The sequence below is a fragment of the Salminus brasiliensis genome, chromosome 17, assembly GCF_030463535.1.
Source record: "Salminus brasiliensis chromosome 17, fSalBra1.hap2, whole genome shotgun sequence".
In the NCBI taxonomy this organism is placed as follows: Eukaryota; Metazoa; Chordata; class Actinopteri; order Characiformes; family Bryconidae; genus Salminus; species Salminus brasiliensis.
The window spans coordinates 5,059,414-5,080,079 of NC_132894.1; the positions used below are offsets into that span (position 1 = coordinate 5,059,414).

General features: G+C 40.2%; 1 protein-coding gene across 1 annotated transcript in view; it reads left to right on the forward strand.

Moving 5' to 3' along the window:
- The window catches only part of ppp1r2 (protein phosphatase 1, regulatory (inhibitor) subunit 2), a 23,947-nt gene extending 3,691 nt beyond the window's left edge, over positions 1 to 20,256 (forward strand). Inside the window, exons 2-6 of the mRNA XM_072660826.1 lie at positions 7,090 to 7,197; positions 8,591 to 8,674; positions 11,591 to 11,685; positions 15,519 to 15,689; positions 17,936 to 20,256. Of these exons, the coding sequence (XP_072516927.1) occupies positions 7,090 to 7,197; positions 8,591 to 8,674; positions 11,591 to 11,685; positions 15,519 to 15,689; positions 17,936 to 17,955 (478 nt within the window). The 3' untranslated portion in view covers positions 17,956 to 20,256. The remainder of the gene's footprint in view (positions 1 to 7,089; positions 7,198 to 8,590; positions 8,675 to 11,590; positions 11,686 to 15,518; positions 15,690 to 17,935) is intronic.
- The last annotated feature ends 410 nt before the right edge of the window (positions 20,257 to 20,666 follow it).

A 20,666-nucleotide genomic window follows, 5' to 3' on the forward strand; every position in this document is an offset into this window, starting at 1 on the left:
TACACATTTTTTAAGGTTTTATTTAAGGTTTTTAAGATTTTGTTGGTCTATATATTTATTTTACAGCCACATTGTGGACCTGTTAAGATTTTTGTATTTATTAAAAAAAAAAAAAAACTTTTTCACATGACTGTAGTTGGTACAGCCTGTAGTGTACCAATCTAATACTCAGTGTTTGTCCAATACTGGCCAGATGTATTTATATAGCCTATTTGGTATAAAAGTCCAACATAAATACTAAAAAAAGAAACTTCTGCATTAGAACATTTTTGATTTTTCATTTAGACTGTATTTAAACTTTTCAAAGCTTTAGTCCAAACCTCCCAAAGAGCAGACAGTGGAAAACACCCATACTGATTAGAAAGAAACGGGTCTTCAAGCTCACCATAGACAGACTCCAGTTAGCTTGACCGAAGCTTAATGTTGCTAATATGCTAATAGCTTACAGCTAACGGTTTCTGGGTTTTTCCAGTGTCACTTGTCATTTAATATATATTGAAAACAGGGAGTCCAAACTTTTGAACTGTGGTGTTTTGAAGTGAATTTGGTATGAGAAAATGACTGAGTGTGTAAATCCACACAGACGTCATAAGTTGACCTCAGTGGAAAATGTAGACTATGGGTTCTTTAACGTACATTAAATTTTAACATGCATTTAGCCATTACTCACCAACTACTATCAATTATTCAGTAACTTGTGGTGTTTGAGGGTGATGAATTGAGGTATAGACCCACATGCAGGACTTTAAAGTTCAAGGCTCAAGTAGTTAAATATGATTTTTCCCTTCTAAATTAATGTTTTCACACAAATGTAAAGATATACAAATATACAATAAAATATATGAACATAAATGTGCCAGCCTGTCTCAAAACAAGGACAGTTACAAGGATGTTTGGGAAACGAATGTAAAGGAATTACATAGAGCAGAATGGACCTCAGGAAACATCCTTGAAAGGCAAGCACACATGTAGGATGTAGGTTCTTCAAAACTGTTCTAGCTCTCTTGTTGGAGGAAGTGCATGTGGTGTTATTTGCCTGTGTCCTTTCAGAATTGAACAAAACCTGCTTACAGCCTCCTCCTTATTGTATTGTTTTTCAGACAATATGTAAACTTGAGGGTCACCCAGTCAGCATTACAATGGACTCTAAGGTCTAAGGCAGGGATGGGCAATGGAGGCCAGATTGCAGCACAGGTTACTGATTTCCCTGCTGTAGCAGACCTTCTAAACATGGTCATTAACAGGTGGGTTGAATCAGTTGTGCTTGAGCAGGAAAATTACATAACTGTGCAGAAATCTGGCACTCCAGGCCTAGAGCTGCCCACCTCTGGTCTAAGGCCTATAAAAAAAGTCCTGTCATTTGAATACGGTTGTGTACATAACATTAGCTCTGGCCATTCTAACGAATTTAGTCTGATAGGATTAACAGAGATGATGTCTGGTTTCTGTTAGTAATGCACAGTGATATTTCAGTCACGTCATACGTGCCATGTCCAAATATTTGTGGACACACCTTCTAATAAGTGCATTCAGCTACTTAACATTGCCCCCATTCATAGACACCATGCCTAATGCCAGGCGTGGGCTAAAGGAGTATAAAGCCCCCTGCCAGTGGAACTGGGTTCTCTGGAATGATGATGGTGCTCCATCCAATACTTTTGGGATGAGTTTGGGAGTTGGGGATGAGTATCATCCAACAATCATCCTGACCTCTGATGTTCTTCTTGCTGAATCACAGCAATGCTTCTCCAAAATCCAGCACAAAGCCTTCCTCCCTGGACAGTAGATACAGTTACTCCAACAAAAGGTGGATAAGCTCTTTTTATTACCCTTAATTACAGAAGAAACAACAAATAAGTGGGTGTCCCAATACTTTAGTCCGCATAGTGTAGATTAGATGTTAACTGAGCGGGAGATTCCGGAGAAATGGGCAGGTGTAAACACCTGAGCGGCCTCCAAAACATCAAGGCTTGTACAGTTGTCCCAGGCAGTGGTGTTGAATACCCACCGACAATGTGTTCTCTGGTTTGATGGCGCTCTGGATTATTCTGGCTCAGAACATGGAAGTGAATTTTAAAAAGATTAGCTTTAACCTATTGATCCTGTACCTCCACTGACCATGAGTTCCTTTCGCCTTGATTATAATTTCTCAGTGGAAGCAAGGACCGCACGGCATTCAGTCAAATCTCGTTCCATAGTCTTCTTCCTATTAAAACCTCTGCTGCCCAAAAATAATGGAATCAGTCTAATCCTTTTCGGCTGCATGATGTTTCCCTCTCAACTCTGCATGCTTTTTGTGATTTGGCTGCGGTCGGGCTCCTTCGAATCCTTTGTTCTGATTCCTCTTTGGGAGGTAGTTATATCATAATCATGTTTAAACCTCACCCCTGAGTCAGTGTGCTGGGCTTGAATGGATTCCCACTGGTGCTTAAAGCTGAACGTTACACCTCGACAAATATTGGGTTGTGTAACCGTCCTTGTTCTGGGATGATCTGGTGCATTTACATTTAAAAAGCATTTAAGGGCCTGTATCCAATTTTTTACATTTTCTTCTTAATATATACATTTCGTTTTCCACTTATTTGCATTTGTGTGGGTTTATGCTCCAAAACCCATGTAATAGGAGGAGAATATGCTGTTAAATGGCTGTATATGGGCCCATACTTCACTTCCTCTCCCTGGATCCTTGGATTCATAGCAGTGAGAGATTCATTTGTAGTAGTTAGTGATGTTTTATTATATTTTATTGGCAAATTTTGCAAAAAGCAAATGGCATACTGTGGCATACTAGTGAAATAGCCAAGATAAGATCTGTGCTTTAACACTTGGAAGTCTCACTGTGCTTGTAGCTTCACTGTGGAGCTCAGAGTGTTGTTACTCACTGACACTCACTGTACTGGGCTGAGTGATGGACTGTCGAGAGGAGTATCTGGTCAGTAGTGTTCAGTCTTTACTCTGCTTTATTTTACACGAGGCGCATTAGTTTGACAAATTCTGCAAATATGTGAGGTTGAGTATTGTGAATTTATTTGCAGTACTTGAACACTTTATACCCTTTCATGAAATATTTAATCTTTAAAGTTTCTTACCCGGCCCATTAAATAAATGTAAAATCTATGTTCTCTTCTGTAACATTTTAATTGAGTTCGGATATTTATTCAAATTAATCTGCTCTACCTAAACTGCACTGACACACCTGTATAGGAATGAATAGGAAGAGTGTCAAGTTCCTCAGAACCCATCGGAATTTCCATCAGACAGTCCAGCTCTGAGGTGGGACCCATCAAAATCTCCAATTAATCTAGGGGTAGAAAAACAGACTGTCAAATTCAACGGTGGAACCGATCAGAATATTCAGTTAAGCTGGACAACAGACAGACAAATTTAGGGGTGGGACCATTCAGAATTTCCAATTACTTTTACATTTAGGGTATTTAGTGGACGCTGTTATACAGAGAGACTTCCAAAAGTGCTTAACTGTTTACTCAGAAAATAGTCATAGTTTGTTTAGACTAGAGTCCAAAAGATTCTTCTAAGCTGGGTGTGGGACAGCAGGCAATCAGACGATGAACGGGACTAATCTGCTGTAGATTCATTTCATTCCAGAGAACACAGTTCTTCCACTGCTCCACAGCTCATTGCTGGGGGGCTTTATATACCCCTCTAGCCCACGCCTGGCATTAGGCAGGATGCTGGTAGTGTAAATAATAAATTGTAGATGTGCGTTTTTCAAACAGAGGATAAAGTTTTATTTACTGCTCATTTATGTTGGGGGAATAGAGAGGAAACAGCAGAGACTGTAAGAAGAGTCTAAAATATATTTCGAATGAACCGTTCCAGCGGATTGGCCCCCCTGCCGAAGCTACTGCTACCTACACTGTTTGCTTGATTCAGTGTAGAAACAAATAAATAAATCTCACGCCTACAGCTACTTGACTAACCCACAAAACAGACTCTGTTCCCAAAATATTCTGACTGAAGCTAAAAGTGACGCTTGAATAAAGATTAGAAAGGCTGCTTTCAAAGCAGAGTCAATGCCAGAGTTGAACTGCAGTGCAGGTTAGCACTGGAAACAGGACTCGGAGGTTTTTCGTCTGCTGGTGTTGACGATCCGCTGCCTGTTTTAAACCCGTTTCTGATTGTATTTGACCTCCTGTAGAACACTATTGGGAGGAAACCTTGTGTAGAGTAGGTTAGAATGGAAATGATATGCTTTTTGTTCAGGACATTGATAACCTGCCATTGACGGGCTTGAATCAGGATCCACTTCGGCCAGATTCTGTTTCCACTTTTCCCTGAAATGTGTTTCAGTGTGGACAGAATAGATCCAGTTTTTCTTTCCAGCGTAATAAAATGATGTTTATAGTTCTGGTAGCTTTCTTGCACTTTCAATGCTCGGAGCTCCGAGCTTAAGAAGCGCCTCAAACTCTCCAGTGGAACTTGCAGAACGAGTTGTTCACCCAGCTTTGTCATTGTGACTGCTTGAATTTTTTGTCTTCTTCATCTTCCTTCCCTTTTCTCAGCATGTTTAATAAAAAAAGCTCATTGGAGTGAAGGTTTCAGTGCCTTACAACCTCTAAGAATCGATTATTCAGTTACCCTACACGTATTTTATTTTTATTTTTATTGACCAGTCAGCAGGGCCGGTAATTTGGTTCAGGGGTGTGGTGAAATAGCCAAGATAAGATCTGTGCTTTAACACTTGAAAGTCTCACTGTGCTTGTAGCTTCACTGTGGAGCTCAGAGTGTTGTTACTCACTGACACTCACTGTACTGGGCTGAGTGATGGACTGTCGAGAGGAGTATCTGGTCAGTAGTGTTCAGTCTTTACTCTACTCTGCTTTATTCTACACGAGGCGCGTTAGTTTACAAATTCTGCAAATATGTGAGGTTGAGTCAGTGTGCAAGGTCTCATTCATCTAGTGGTTAAATTAGGAACTGCAGGATCCTGTGATTAGAGCAATCCAGCAGCAACTTACAAAATGTAGATCATGTAATCTGATCAACTCTCAGGATCAGCTAAATAATCAGCGGAGTCCATGTTTGGGCTGAAAATCAGCTGATACTGGTACAAGCTATTCAATCCTTCCATGTCTAATTTCAGTGTTTCAGTCTTTTAATGTCAAAAATGGCAATTTATTTACTTAGTTTTTCTTCCAAAACCACAGTAAATTAAAATGAATAATCAATATAACATGACATACTTTCATTATCGTCAGTGATAATGATTTTAAGGATTAAAATCCAGCTCTAAACTGAAGGGTTGTATGTTGTCCTCAGTTCAGCATCCCCTCGCTGTCTTAAAGTATTAGCAGGTCTGAGTTTTGTAAAAGGAACGTGAGCATGATTTATTTATTAATTTATTTTTGGTCGCAGGGCAGGACATTACCAATTGATTTTGCCTGTCCCAGGGCTTGGCTGTAATGCTCCCCTGACTTATCGACTGGCTGGGAGAGATGAGGCTGTAGAAGCTGTGGAAGATTACTGCTGCACCAGCCAGATATATCACCCTCCCTCACCAGTAAATAACAGCCTTTGGCTCCGGTGGCAAAAGAAGCCTCGGCTGCAAAGAAGCCTCTGGGCTGAGAAACGATCACAGTTCTAGCTTTATGCTGTGTGTTCAGTTTAAAGCGATGGTTCAGCCAAATTTACACTAATTCCCCTCCAGTTCCCTAAACGTACTTTATCAACCAAGACAAATTTAATGTCCGAGGTTTGCTTCTTTAATTTAGCACTGCCGTTACAAGACTGATGTGTCTTCATAAGTAACAGAAACTAATAGCCATGGTTTAGCATGGTGCTGACTGTGATCCTAAATCATTACTTGCCTCAAACTGTGTAAATTAAGTCTAATAGACATTCGGGCTCTGAGTGGTCCAGTGGACTAAGGCGCTACCGCTATTACCTGAGGATCACCCACCGTGTGATGTTGGTCAACACAGGCTTCTGTTGTATTGGAGCTTCAAGCATGTTGGCTGCTTAGTGATACTGCATTTGGAAAATAAGCAGTGGCTGACTTCACTTGTGTTGAGATGATGTGCTAGTCTTCACCCTCTCAGTGTTGGGGCATTTCTAGTCATGGTGACTTATGTGTATTCTGACAGCACAAGGCCCTGTTTTCCAGTTGTGAGCCACGACTATTTGAGCGGGAGTTCTGGTCAAAATAATGAGGGAAGAACTTTTATGGCTGTGTGAAGTTCTGTCACCCCCCTTGGAGATTTTTAGATCACGGGTGACTATCATAGGGGGCCTGCTCATTCTTCTGGAATCAAGGTTATTATTAGCGTTTCTCCTGCCTTTGTTGGGGTAACTGTCTCTACTGTCCAGGAAAGAAGGCTTTCTACTAGATTTTGGAGGAGCATTGCTCTGAGGGTTGTTGGATGATCACTACCCCACTTCATCCCCAACTTCACAACTCATCCCAAAAAATATTGGATAAGGGGACTATCCATCATTCCAGAGAACACTGTTCCACTGCTCGATAGCTCAATGCTAGGAGGCTTTTTACCCCTCTTCGTGTTCATCTGCTCCAGAGAGTCCTATTCTATTGGCAGTACTTCTCTACAGGGATGCGTCTCTGTGCTTTTCCAGACAGATGTTTCCTCACGTTAGAAAAAAAGATTTGTGATCGAAATGTACTAATACTAAACAAAGGCTTTACAAAATCATCCAGTGTCTCTTTGACATTTTGAACACAGCTGATTTTATTGCTGTCTGAATGAGGGTGTTTTGCAGATGTTCCCCCGAGAAACTAATCCAATCTGAAAATGATTTTAAATGGGTTTAAGAATTTAGGAAAATGTGACATGTTTAGACCAGTTTATTAAAAAAAAAAAGTTACCTGCACATTACACTAAACATCATTCTTTCCTGAAACTCTGGCTGAAGGACTGAGATTAGTGACCTTATGATTGACAGCTTTTCACTAGTTTCCCATGTCTGCGGTTTCAAACTTTTCTTTTAAAGTTTCAAAGTGGGACAAAGTCTGTGGTTAAATCTAGCCGATCTCATGGGGGAACATTTGCATCAGTGCTAATGGCTTTGCCTCCAGTTGTGTGCTAAGTGCCATATTTGGACCCTTTCTTTCAGGAAGAAGTCGCAGAAATGGGACGAAATGAACATTCTGGCCACATATCACCCAGCAGATAAGGACTATGGGCTGATGAAGATTGACGAGCCCAGCACGCCATACAATCGGTGAGTTAAAACACACACACACACACACACACACACATACATACATACCACACAATTGGGTTGGGCTAGGCTAGGCCAAAGTACATTCTTGGAGGACTGCAGGATGTAGTGTTTCCTGCTTCAACAGACCTGATTCAGCTCAGAAAGGGCTTGATTATTAGCTCATGTGTTGAGTCAGGGTAGTTGTAGCTGATGGAGCACTAACCCCTACAATAAGGTGGCCTTCCAGGTGGGAAAGGGCAATGTAGATATGCTTATGGTTGTTGCTGGTGATCATTTACATTACTGTACCCTTGTCTGAGATTGAGGTCAGCACTTCTATAAGTAGCATCCAGTACATCATTGCTCTAGGAACAACTTTTCTAAACCTATTAATCTCCACTAACAAGATTTGGGTATGATCTAGTATGATTAGTATGAGTATGATAAGGGGGGAAATGCCACAGAACTATTTGAGGCAACTTCAGCAGACCAACCCACCCTCCCACAGTGTAAGCATTCACATCTAATTTTTTGCAAGTATGTGGTCTACATCTGAAAGCTTTGAGAGCAAGGCTTTCATTCATTTGCCAGGTAGGGTCACATTAAATGGTACATGAAATATAATAGATGTCATTTTATTTCACAATATTTCAATTTCAGTTTTTCAAAATAAAGACCAGACATTTTAGTCCCCAACTCCACCCTGGTGATTTTATGCAGCCAATGGCATTCCGGCAAAACAAGGCTCTCCTGTTTTTTCTTATTTAGTTGTACTTATTCAGGCATTTCTTTAGTATCAATTTTTGGCAAAATACTTTTACTAATCCAAATTGAATTGCATTGTGTTCAACAACCAGACTTTACTTCAGATTCATGGGTCGAGCTACTTTAGCACACATCATCTATATCATCACATAATCATAATCTCCATGGAATTGATAGAGGCATTGGCAGTAGACTGCTCCAGAACCTACCTCCCATTTGCACATGAGCCTAAGGTCACTGCGCCCAATGCAGAGTAGCAGTGATATAAGCATATAAATCACAGCAATGCTCCTGCATCTAGTGTAAAACCTTCTCAGAAGACTACAGGCTGTTAGAGCAGCAAAGGGGGGGACCGACTCTATTAATACCTTTGGTTTCAGAAGAAAATACTTGAGGAGTAGATGTCTACATACTTTTGCACATGTAGTGTACCGTCTAATGGCAGTATCACAATAATATCATGATGCTAAGCGTTATCAGTGCTGCTTCGTTACGGTTGCACTGAAGCTGCTGGAAGCTTCGCACATGGTTTTTCTGCCCTGTCTGCAAAGCACAAGGGTGGCGCCGTGCTCAGGGTGAAACCCAACCCGACTGTGGGAAAAGGTCAGAGCGCGCGTTTAACCTTCACAGTGTCCCTGTGTTTCAGGATGGTGGGGGACGAGGAAGATGAGGAGGCGCACAGCGATGGTGAGGGGAACACCGCCCTCACTGTGGACGACCTAGCCAAAAAGTAAGTGATCTTTTAGCAGCTTCCTAATGTGGTGGGCTGTAAGGGTCTGTATGAGGGTCCACACTTGCATTTCTCACTCTACAGAACTTGAGGATTAGTTTGATAGTAGATATTAGAGCGGGGCAATGTGGTAAAAATGTAATCATATTTTTAACGATATACAAACTTTAACAAATACTCTCCCGTACTAAGTACCGTAATTTTTACTCATATGCTGCACTCCATTAAATCGAGTAGGACTGATTACACTCGTAATGAAATGCACAGTGTTATTTAAGCACTAACGATATCCATGATATACTCATAAAAGCATGCAGTGTAACACGATAACAAAATTAATCACAATACGATTAAATATTGTCGTATTGCCCACCCCTGGTAGAATAATTCATAGCAGGTGGTAAATTATCCATTACTTATAATGTAATTTAATTGATCAAGTTAATGACGAATTTATAGTAGGTACTATAGAAATTCATAGCAGGTGGTAAATTATCCATAACAGAGAACGCAATTTATTTGATTACATTAATGAATAATGCATAGTAGGTATTAAATCATTTATATTAGTTACTAAAATAAATACTATGTCCTGTTTCTTGGAAAATTGACTTCTTGCTATGTTTATTTTTAATTTTTCAACATTGAACTGCTTTTTGAATAGAGGTACCAAACTAGAAAATCTATTTAAATGTTATTTTAACTGAATTACGTCTGTTTAAGGTGCAAATAACCACACAAACATAGATAAATATAGCTCACAAGATATAATATTGATGTAGGTGATATTAATAATTATAATGACAAGCCTGCTGTATAGTTTCTATTGAGAATTAAAGACTAAGAATTAAAAAAAAAAATCCAATCTTAATTACCTTTCTCCTACATGAAGTACGTTTGTGAAATCAGTACCTAATGGACTGTGATTGATCCACACACAGGTTATTTATGTCTAATGAAACCTTTCCGGTCAATAAGGCTGTCTCAGGGCAGAGAAATGTAGGCCATCCAGACGAGGTGACTTTAGAGTTTGTTTGCTCAGTGCTTTCTTTTAGTGCCAGCTGATCCTCGGAGGACGTCCTGAAGGGAATTTGTGTCAAAAAGTGCTGTATGTTGATAAAACGATGTACTGCTGCTGTGACCTTTTGAATGGGGAATGGAAACTTTATAGGAGAGAGAAAAAAATAAATGGCCCGTATATCTTGTATTTTATTTTTTACCATCGACATCTATTTGGCGACTGTGTGATTTGTGTACCAAAACGGTCATCGTTATTTTATTTTTTATTAGAAATAAAGGCTGCTTTTCTTACTGTACGTTTAATCTGTGTGTCAATGAGCTCTGATTGGTTCTGATTGGCTGCCTTGGTAAAGTAAATAAATGCAAAAATTTAAATACTGAACACAGTAATTACTGTGTGAATAGGCTGGACATATAAAAAAGGAATGCAAACTACGTTGTAAGTTAATTTGCATATGTAGATTGATGGCCGAACAATGTATTATGAAACCTGCAATGTTTCATAACATTTTAGATCAACCATTTTATTTTATTTTTTTCTTCTCCAGAAAAAGTGGGATTTTTGTTTTTCCCTAATACTGTCCCTTTAACACTCTAAACCCTAAAGGCCTGTAGATGGGATCATGCCTCAATTCCCCGTCCTCAGTCAAAACCAAACAATTAGTAGTTACTAAATAATAGGTATTGAAATATAGCCTCGGGTTTAATAGGCTAATGTAACGAGATTTCTTGCAATATTGGACCTTCTCTATTGGTTCATTCGTTGTGAATGGACCAATAGAGGTTTAACTCTCGCCATATTATAAAGGTCTGTTCCAGAGGGTCTTTCAAGAAGAGCCTGCTGTACCTCTGTATAAAAGATCAGGGTAATATGGGAAGGCTTTTGGCTGGAGGTGCACTCAAGCCCAAAGCTCTTAAGGGAAGCAGGCTGCAGAGAACCTCTGTTTAATTGTGTGGTTTGGGCCTGTGGACCCAGCCAGGCAAGAGACCAGCGCCGAGTGAAAGGCTGCTTCAGGCCTGAGGTCTGTCTGTGGCCATTATTTACGTCCACTCTCAGAACACCACTGATCACGTCCCTGCATCTCTCCATCTCTCTCATCCTCCTTTTCTTCTTCATCGTCTTCCTCTTTGTTGTTGTCCTCTTCTTTGCTGTCCTCTTCATCATCATCATCACCCCCCCCCCCCCAGGCTGCTGTGTTATCCCCTCCTCTCCCACTCTGCTCTCCGGTTGTGACTGAGCGTAGAGGATTCTCTCCTCAGAGAGAAACAGAGAGAGAGAGATTTCCCTGGACAGCTCTGGGGACTGTGAGAGAATGCTGAAGGAAAAGCGTGTTAAAGGGAGCTCCTGCAGCAGGAGGCTCTGAGTGGTGTTTGGGCGAGGGCAGTGAGTTCAGGATGTGTGCTGAGCTGAAGTTGTATGCTGGCCCGGTCACACAGAGGAAAAGCTTGTTAGTGAAGTGAAGCCCACTCTGATCTGACCTGCTTTTGTAGTCAGGCAGTTCAGCTCACATCTGCTGTGTTCTGTAGTTTTTCAGTGTCCTTGTGTGTGCGTATGTATATATACAGTGTGTATACATCATTACTGTCAGTCCAAAATCTTGTATCTCCTTTTTTTTTCACATTTTAACAATTTTAAAGCTTCAGCCACCTTTACATTTTGTCCTGGTCAGTGCAAATGATCCAAATATGAATAAAATCTTTTTTAATTAAATTCATTTTAAAAATTAATCATATCATATTTTGGAGCATAAAGGTTTTATATGCTGACGATGGTGTTGGTGGATGTTTCTTGTATGTGTTATGTCCTCTCTCAATAATGTATATCATGAAAAATCCTTGTTTTTATGTAAATATATTTGTATTTATATGCCTTTCTTTGATCTTTCTCTGCTCCAGACTGGCAGCAGCTGAAGGTACGGAGCCTCGATTTATGCAGCAAGAAGAAGAGGAGAGCAGTGAGGAGGAAGAGGAGCTGACTCCAGAGGAGCAAGGTGGGTCATTTGGGGTCTTGTGTCCTGCTTTCACCTCAGCGTTTTAGGCTGCTGGCCAAGAGCACAGAGAACGGTTACCCATCCAGAGCTAGTGCTTGTATAGCTCCTGCCTTTATTTCTTTTTTATATACTTTATACTGCGTACAGCTCCGTTTAACAGGCATATCAATCAGTTATGCATAGTAGCAGTTAGTATTATTAATAAATACTGTAATGGATTGTACATTATCAAATTCATGGTGGACAATTAGGTCTGGTCCCCTAAAGACCCTGTATTTTCCCCCTGTGTTCTGCTTATGATTTGAGTAATGTTACGTTGTTATTTTCCAAACTTTCTTTTAAAAGCTATAAATATTCTGATTGGCTGCTCTGTATTGTACCTCATTTTAAGAGCAGTCCATGTTAAAAGCAGTCATATAATTTCAGCTTGACCGATCAGGGCTGAACTGCTGTAGGTGAAATGAATAGGTGTACAGTCATTTTAGGCTCCTAAGCACATTATTCACAAGCATTTCTCTCAAGCAGTGAGAGAGCATTTACTGTAGAAGCTCCAGATCCTATCGGAACAGATAAAGCAGGTGAACATAAATCCAGTAAAAAGGAAGAAGAGCTTCTCATTCTGAAGAAAGTAGTGAGATCTTGTCGGTGAGCTAGTCTGAAGAACAGAGCTCGGTTCCTCCAGGTTTCTCCTGGACGCCCCTCAGTCCAGCCAGCACAGCGTGGAGGATGTGTTCAACTCCATCAGCAGCAGCAGCTCACCTGATTTACCATCATTAAGCCCTGATTTACCACCAAACCAGGTGTTGATCTGAGGAGAACTCTAAATAATACTAGACTCCATGAGAGAGGAGAACTTTGGAGATGTTTTTGCAGCTTGGTTTATATATAGACTGGGAGAGTGGTATGTTTGCATACTCTCATAGTCTGTTCTTTTAAAAAAAAAGTGAGAAAATGTCATGTCATGATATCGAGACTTTAAGTCTGGTCTGTTACGCGTATTATGCTTCCGAACAGTAATTTTATTTAGCACATGTATAACAGCATTACTATTTTAATAATGCCATTCGCACTGAAATGTGTTCATTTTCTTTCTTCACGTTTCGCTTTTAGAGCAGCGTGTATTTAGGCTAATGGGCTGAACAGTCACTCTGACTAATCCATTTTCCAGCTGAGCACACTTTTGTAAAAGCCCAGTGCACAGTCTGGGGGCAAAATAGTAGTGAAGTCGAAAGATTGTGCAATTAGGCCCTGATGAAAGGCTTTTCTTGCTTTAGTCCATATTTATCATTAAGAATGTCATGATTTAATTAGAATATCTATAAACAGTTTAACACTTCCATGCATGCACTTCCATATCACCAGTAGGCCTTTTAGTCTCTCTCTCTCTCTCTCTCTCTCATTCTCTCATGTACCACTCATTTCACTGAACCACTAATACTATAACTAGGCATCTGAGTGCAGCTAATCAGAGGAAAGTGGGCAGTGCGGAGGCATAGGCCTCATGCTATGGACACACCCACCCTGTGCTTAATTTCTGAAGCGTTTTTAAACTATATGGGGTTTTTAGTGATGGAAGGCAGCACACTTTAGGAGCTGAGAAGTTTCTACTGTAGAACTGTTATGTATCTCAGTCCACCCAACCTGTATAGGACAGAATTGAAACTCTGTAGAACCAAGACACATTAATACTAGTACTGGCCCTGTATGGCCCTAAATACCCAAATATGCATGGTAGTGCTTCCGAACAAGTACCTCAAAACCGCCCTAGCTTTTTTCTTATTGTCCAGTCAAACCAGTAAATACTTGCATGTTGAAATGATTTAGGTTAGTTCTAGAAAACACACAACATATGAACCTGAAAATGTGAATTGTTACACCTTGTTATGTTAATTAACTTAATTTAAGACAGATAGTCTTCATAGTTCAGTTAAAAACTAAATACATGTTTGTAGATAACAACACTAAATCATTTTTATCTACTGACATTTTCAGACAAACTCCAAGTTAGAGCTGGGCAATATGACTATTTTATAGTATTGTGATAAATTGTGTTATCGTGATGCACAATATGCTTTTCTAAGCGTATAGAGGATATTGATAGTGCGTAATAAACACTGATCAGCTGTAAGTTTAATTAAAAAACAGTGTAATTAAACTGGTTTAATTAAATGAAGAGCAGCAGATGTTGAATAGAAATGACTGCACTCCGTCTGTGAGAGTATCTGAATAGTAGTTTTTACGAATCTGTTGCTACTGAGGTATTTAGTCTGTGATTACATGGATCTTAATAAATATTGTGTATCGTGCAAAATGTATTTAAATATTGTGATATAGTATTTTTGCCATATTGCCCAGCCCTACTCCACGTAACCTTTCAAAGTGTTTTGTCCAACAAAAGCCTTTTTTTCCAGATTAAATAGCGCATTTGTTTTTCTAAAGCTGGAAGTCCCCCCCCCAGAAAATTCAGTTCTGCGTCTGTAACTACGCCTTGAATTGATGATGGTTGGTGTGGCGCAACAGATAACACCACTGAGCTACCACGCCATGTGGGAGGCTGGAGTTCGATTCCCGGTCTGGTTGACTATGCTGCGCTACACCAATAAGAGTCCTTGGGCCAGACTCCTAACACTACACTGACCCACCTCTGTAGGTCGCTCTGGATAAGGGCGTCTGCTAAATGCCATAAATGTAAATGTAAATGAAATAGTGAGCTCTTTTTCCACTGATTGGCTCAGTACCTACTAAGCCCCACCTCTGCACATTTATTTCAAATGTGCTAAAAGGTTCAGGGAACCAGCAGATATTATAAATGGGTCTATTCTTTAAGGTGCACCCATTGCTGACCATGTGCAAACATATGCACACTTGAAAGCTGCCAGGGAGGAAAAGAGGAAGGGGTGGCTATTTCTTTCACAAAGCTTGGAAAGTTGACTAACACTTCCTATGTAAATTACAGGACAAAAGCAGTTAGGAAATGCACTGCATATCTAAAAGTATCTGGACAGCTCTTCTAATTGATGCATTCCACTTCTTTAAGGTGCAACTATTGCTGACACTGCCATATAATCTCATTAGAAAAGCCTTGACCAGTAGAATGGCCAAGACCTGAGCACAAGATCATCATACCCAATGCCAAGCATGCAGTGAGGGGTATAATAAGCATTGGGCTGTGGAGCAGTAGAACTGTGCTCTCTGGAGTGATGGAGCTCCATTCAAGGTGTTGGTTTGTTAAAAATGGGTCATCCAACATCAGGACCTGATCTCACTGTTTGTCTTGTGGAGCCGACTGTATCAGAGCCTCACTGTGATCGAGTGTAGAGCCTTCCTGGAAGAGTGGAGACTGTTATTGCAGCAAAGGAGGGCAATCCCCCTGTTAATACACCAGGTTTCAGATGGAATTCTCAAAAGCCAGGTTTCGGACAGTGTGTTTCTGAATGTCTTATCAGTTTATTTATAGTGGTGTCTCTTGTGATGCCAGTTGTTGACCAGCTGCTTTGAAATATTTGTTTCAAAGCTCAGTCTAAAATTAATTTCCTGTGTGTGTGTGTGTGTGTGTGTGTGTGTGTGTGTGTGTGTGTGTGTGTGTGTGTGTGTGTGTGTGTGTGTCAGTGGCTGTGTCCCTCAGAAAGACTGGATATAAACTGACAGAGCAGCCGCAGATCGTCCTGATTTGTGTCTTTATCCATAAGGCTTCTGGCGTGCCTCCTCCAGCTCTAACTCAAAATCTCTCCCTGCTCCCACGACCTTGGACGACTCCTGCTGCTCTGTACACGAGGCTATATGTCTCTGCAGCTCCAGCTGTAAAAGTGTGTGTTCTTGTGTTTGTTTTTCAGCCAAAAAGAAGCAGTTTGAGATGATGAGGAAGATGCATTATAACGAAGGCCTCAACATCAAACTAGCCAGACAGCTGATTGCCAGCGAGCTGGAGGAGGAGGAAGATGAGGATGAGGAGATGAGGGACGACACTGAAACGGAGGACATTAACGTAGACCCCCCTCAAGATGGTAAATGATGACTATTGGTAATTGATTATTGTGTATATGTGGTGAGAAGTGGTTACGCATAATTAAAAACAAATAAAGTGTCCTAAATCCGTCATAAGGGGTTCTTCATAGGTTCTTTACTAGAGACAGTGGTTCTCTATAGAAAGTTGACTCAACTCAATAGCCATTTATATCCATGAATGGTTCTTTGCCTGATTAGTGTTTTTCAAATACAAGGAAGTAATTTTGTCCATGATTTATATAGAACTGTTTACGTTACAGACATCAGTCCAGAGTATGTACCACTACACGTACACACACACACACACACACACACACACACACACTGACTTGAGAACAGTGTTGTAAAGGAGCTGGGAGCTGATTGGTCAGGAAGGAGAGCCAGACTGGATTATAAGATATGTCACACACTATGACACTCATAAAACTAAAAGTCATAGAAACTGATATTAAAAATAAAGGGATTTTACTGAAGTAATTAGCAGCTCATCCTATCTAAACTGTGTGGCTGGATTATTTATGCCAACACAACAATTGGATCAGTATCAAGAGACTCAAGAGAATCAAGCAGAATAACCTGTTCGGGACTTCCCCATTTAGCTTTGTAATAGGGTTTTCACTTAACAGCTGTGAACCTTATGATGCACATGTGTTAGATTGTTGTTGGTAAACTTCACGATCATGTACACACATCACTTTAGCTCCGCAGTTCTGAAGTCATTTCAGTTTCTCCCAGGCTTTTGTTTCTACTGATTCCCAAAGATTGCATCTTTTCCCAAATACCACTCTTCCACTCCCTTATGGGCAAAAATAGAAGAGGGTTTGATTCCATCTTTGGGAAATAATGTCAAACAAACAAATTATTTAGCACTTGCAGTTATTTCTGTTTGGGGTTTGACAAATCTGTTTGTGAATCTCAGGAGGGCAACTTGACCCTTAGCCATTCCGGCACTGTTTTACACAGACTGGAGTTGGCTTGTCTTGGCTGTTTAAAAACAAGGCGACAACATCATTTATATGAAGATGCTAGATTGGTGAAAAACACAAGCTTATATATATATATAAAATATATGTAATTTATATATAATTTATGATATATAAATTACAAAATTACAAAATGAATCAGTTGAGCGTATTAGTTAACATCACCGCCTGGTGCTCAGTACACCATAACATTAAAACCGCCAAAAGGTGAAGTAAGTAACAATGGTCTGGTTCCAGTGTCCCCTGTCAAGAGGTGGATATATTAGGCAGAAAGTGAACAGTCAGTTCTGGACGTCTGTGGTGTTGAAGGCAGAAAAAAATGGACAAGAGACTGTGAGACTCTAGACGACTGGGTCAAAACATCTCCAAAACATAGGGCAGGTCTTGTGGGGTGTTCCTGGTATGCAGTGGTCAGTACCTACCAAAAGTGCTCCAAGGAAGGACAACCAGTGAGCTGGCGACAGGGTCATGGGTGCCCAAGGCTCAGTGACTAGTGTGGGAAGCAAAGGCCAGCCCGTGTAGTCTAGAAATAGCTGAAAAGGAGAATGCAGTCAGAGGTGCTTTGGTGGCACATGGGGGACCCACACAGTATGAGTACGTTAGTGGTGGTGTATGGGTGAGATGCATCATGTAATATTTATTATTAATGTAAGTAATAGTCACAGTAATAGTCATTTCTTCATGCTAATTGAAGATTAGAGCTAGGGGCTCCATATGGTTTTTGGTTCTGAGATCACAAGTTCATTTTTTGTGTTGATGTCCTTAATCTACTTTGCTCTAATTATATACAAATTATTCAATATTATACTTCTGTGTTAAAAGTATAAAGTACACACATACTAGACCTCTAAAAGTAGCTCTATAAGCTCTTAAAGAATACCTAGAATTTATAAGGTCTTCAATGAAGAAAAGCCAGCACCCTACTTATCCATTGTACTGTGATCTCAAAATGCCTAGTTCACCATTGGCAGTGGTTTTAAGTACAAAATTGTAAATAAGAGCTGTTTGGGGCAAATCACCCATACAGTTTTGTTTGAAGCAATACACTATACACACCTGGGTTGTTGTTTTTTTGTTTTTTTTTTTACCTGTGGTGAATGTTTTTATTCCACTGCTTGGCACAGTAGTTCATTTGGGAAAATTTTATCATTCACAAATGTACTTATTTAAAATTCCTTAATTTATTTTCTTCCCTCTTTACAACCTCACAAATGCATGAAACCCACTCTTTGTTTTTATATATATATTATTCTATTTTTCAGCAGATTCCTTGGATTCATAAACAGCGACATCACCTCGCCTGCAGCTCCTGCCTCGGCTCGTGACCTGTCAACAGTGTGCGCGCTGCCCCACGATCGCGGAGGACACTGCTTCAGGACCCGCTCCCACCAACCTCCTGTATTCTACAAGCACTGCAATGCAAAACCATATCAACCTGCTGGTTGCTCCCCCTGTTGCCAAGAGTGTATTTGTCTTACCGTCGTCATGCAATGAAACTACAAACGAGGCCTAAAGAGACTGTTATTGAACAGTTAGTTCACCAGAAAAGACTCCAGCCTCCAGGGTTTGCAAGCTTTATCAAGCTTTTTCAAAGTCCGAGAGGAATCGTCCTGCCCAACAGCTCCTGCTCCTCTGCACCGCTGTGTGACCGCAGCAGCAGCAAGCCACTGCTTTCCCCAACTATCCTCCTCAGCCCTCGTAAGGCTGTTCGTTTGAAAACTCATGTGCGACGTCCTCCTTAGAAAAAGCCACAAAGCACCAATGCTAGCAATGCTATTAAAGCCCCACGTATACTTGCTCTTGCACTAATCCTGACCAGCTGCCTGTAGACAAACGTTTAGCTTTAAAGGGAAATTTTCCAAAATAAAATTTCTGCATAATTAAATGGTTGGGGTGAACGCATTCAGAGTGAGGGTTTGGTGTGTAATTGTTGGTCGTTGTAGAGAAACTTACGACTCACTCCTAAAAACTACACAAATTTAGCCATTTTATTTACTATCCAGAACCACCAGTGAAACTACCGCCACCATGTGTCTATGTGGAATTTTGATGATGGTAAAATAATGATTAATCTAACAATAAATAAATATATAATTAGGGCTATTATGGTAGAGAACGCTCTGCATGTACCCTTCCACCATTATCCATCATCAAAGCTATGGTAAAACAGTTTCAGGCATTGTGGGCAGCATTTTCATAGCCATTTGGTGTAATGCTGTCTTGTGAAGGAAAAATTCTGACTCTTAAGTTTCTCTATAACAAAGGTTTACACCAAACCACTCCACATCCTGACCATAATTCTAATTATGCAGAGGTAAAAATAAATGGTTCCCCTTCAAATGCGGAACCATGCACAAAATGTGGTTTAGGTTCTAGTGGGATTTGCACCTTTAAGGCCGGCTTGTGTAACAGTTATCGTCATTCATCATTTTGAATGTTTAGCTGGTTCTAATATACGGACCTTACTCTCTTAAACATAAAGGTGCCCAAAGGTGTCTTTTTTTTTTTTTGGTTTGTTTTTGTTTTGGGTTTTTTTTTGCAGCGATACACTAGAAGAACCACTTTCGGTCCTTAAAGAACCTTTCATGAGATGGGTTCTTTAAAGAACCAGTTTTGTTAGATATGTGACTTTGAAGTTCAAAGAACTTCTGCATAATATGAAGGCTCTGTAGTGAGTGAGGATCCTTTAGGAGCCTTTGGTTTTGAGAGTGCACTTGCAGAACACTGTTTACGGCAGCGGCAGAGCTGACCGTTGCTAACTTCAGCTGACTGTAACTGCCCGGCTGTGGGTCAGGGGCTTTGCAGGAGTTCAGATTCATTTTTCTTTGAGGTGTTTTGCTTGTTTCTGAGTGGCACATGTAGAAGAAGGTGTTCTTACGAGTCTCTGTTCATGAACAAAATGTAAAAAAACAAACATAAAAAAAACCTCTGTGAAGATTTGGTCCCCTACAGTTTACAGCTGACGAGGACCTGGGGCTACTGCCCTCTAGTGGCCTGAAGTTGAAATGTTCTGATTTGAGCTCCACTCACTGTATGCATGGCTTCTTAAATCCATGTTTGGTATTACTTGAGCAGTTACAACTGTGCCCAATGTTGTATGAATTAAACAGAGTATTTCATAATTTATTACCAAGCAAAACTGTGTGATCTACTGAAGAGCTCTACTGAAACCTGAAAGATTGAAGATTAAAACCATTTGTTGCTTTTACCAGGAAAAGAAAGAGGATAAAAGATTCCAGTAATAAGCAGTAGTTTTGTTTTCTGTCTGTTTTCCTTTGGTTCATCCTTCATTGATTGTATAAGGCCCTGATTGGTTATATTACATATTCTATATTATATTCGATTTGGTTCTGCCACCTCTTTGCCTGCACTAACACCACCAGATCAACCAGAACAGTTAACCTTCATTCACACACTGCTGAAGATAGAGCTCTATATTATACAGCTTGCAAACAGCCTTGACCACTAGTTTGACCTTTTGTTTGGTTCTCACATCCTCACCATAAACCCCCACTTAACTTTTTAGTTATGGTTTTTTTATTATTATTATTATTATTATTTAAAGTCTTAAAGTTCTCACACACCTAATAAGAGTGTGTGTGTGTGTGTGTGTTAATTACATTACATTATATTGATATCAATAAGTCCAAACACATGGTCATTTAAAAGTACGGGATGCCATTTTCCGCTTTGCAACATCAGAATATATATATATGTGTGTGTGTGTGTGTGTGTGTGTGTGTGTGTGTGTGTGAGAGAGAGAGAGCGAGAGAAAAAAGCACAATCTTTAGTGTGTCAGTCTTTGAACGTTGGCCGTATTGTTGAGAGCCTTTGACACGAACATGAATAACATTAGATATTTAAAGGGAAACTCCCCCAACTTTCCAAATTGTAGCCTAATTACATGACTGGGATTTAAGCGGTCATTCAGAGTGGGGTTTAGTGTAAACTAATTCATTATAGACAAACTGACCAACTCCGATTTCTTTACAG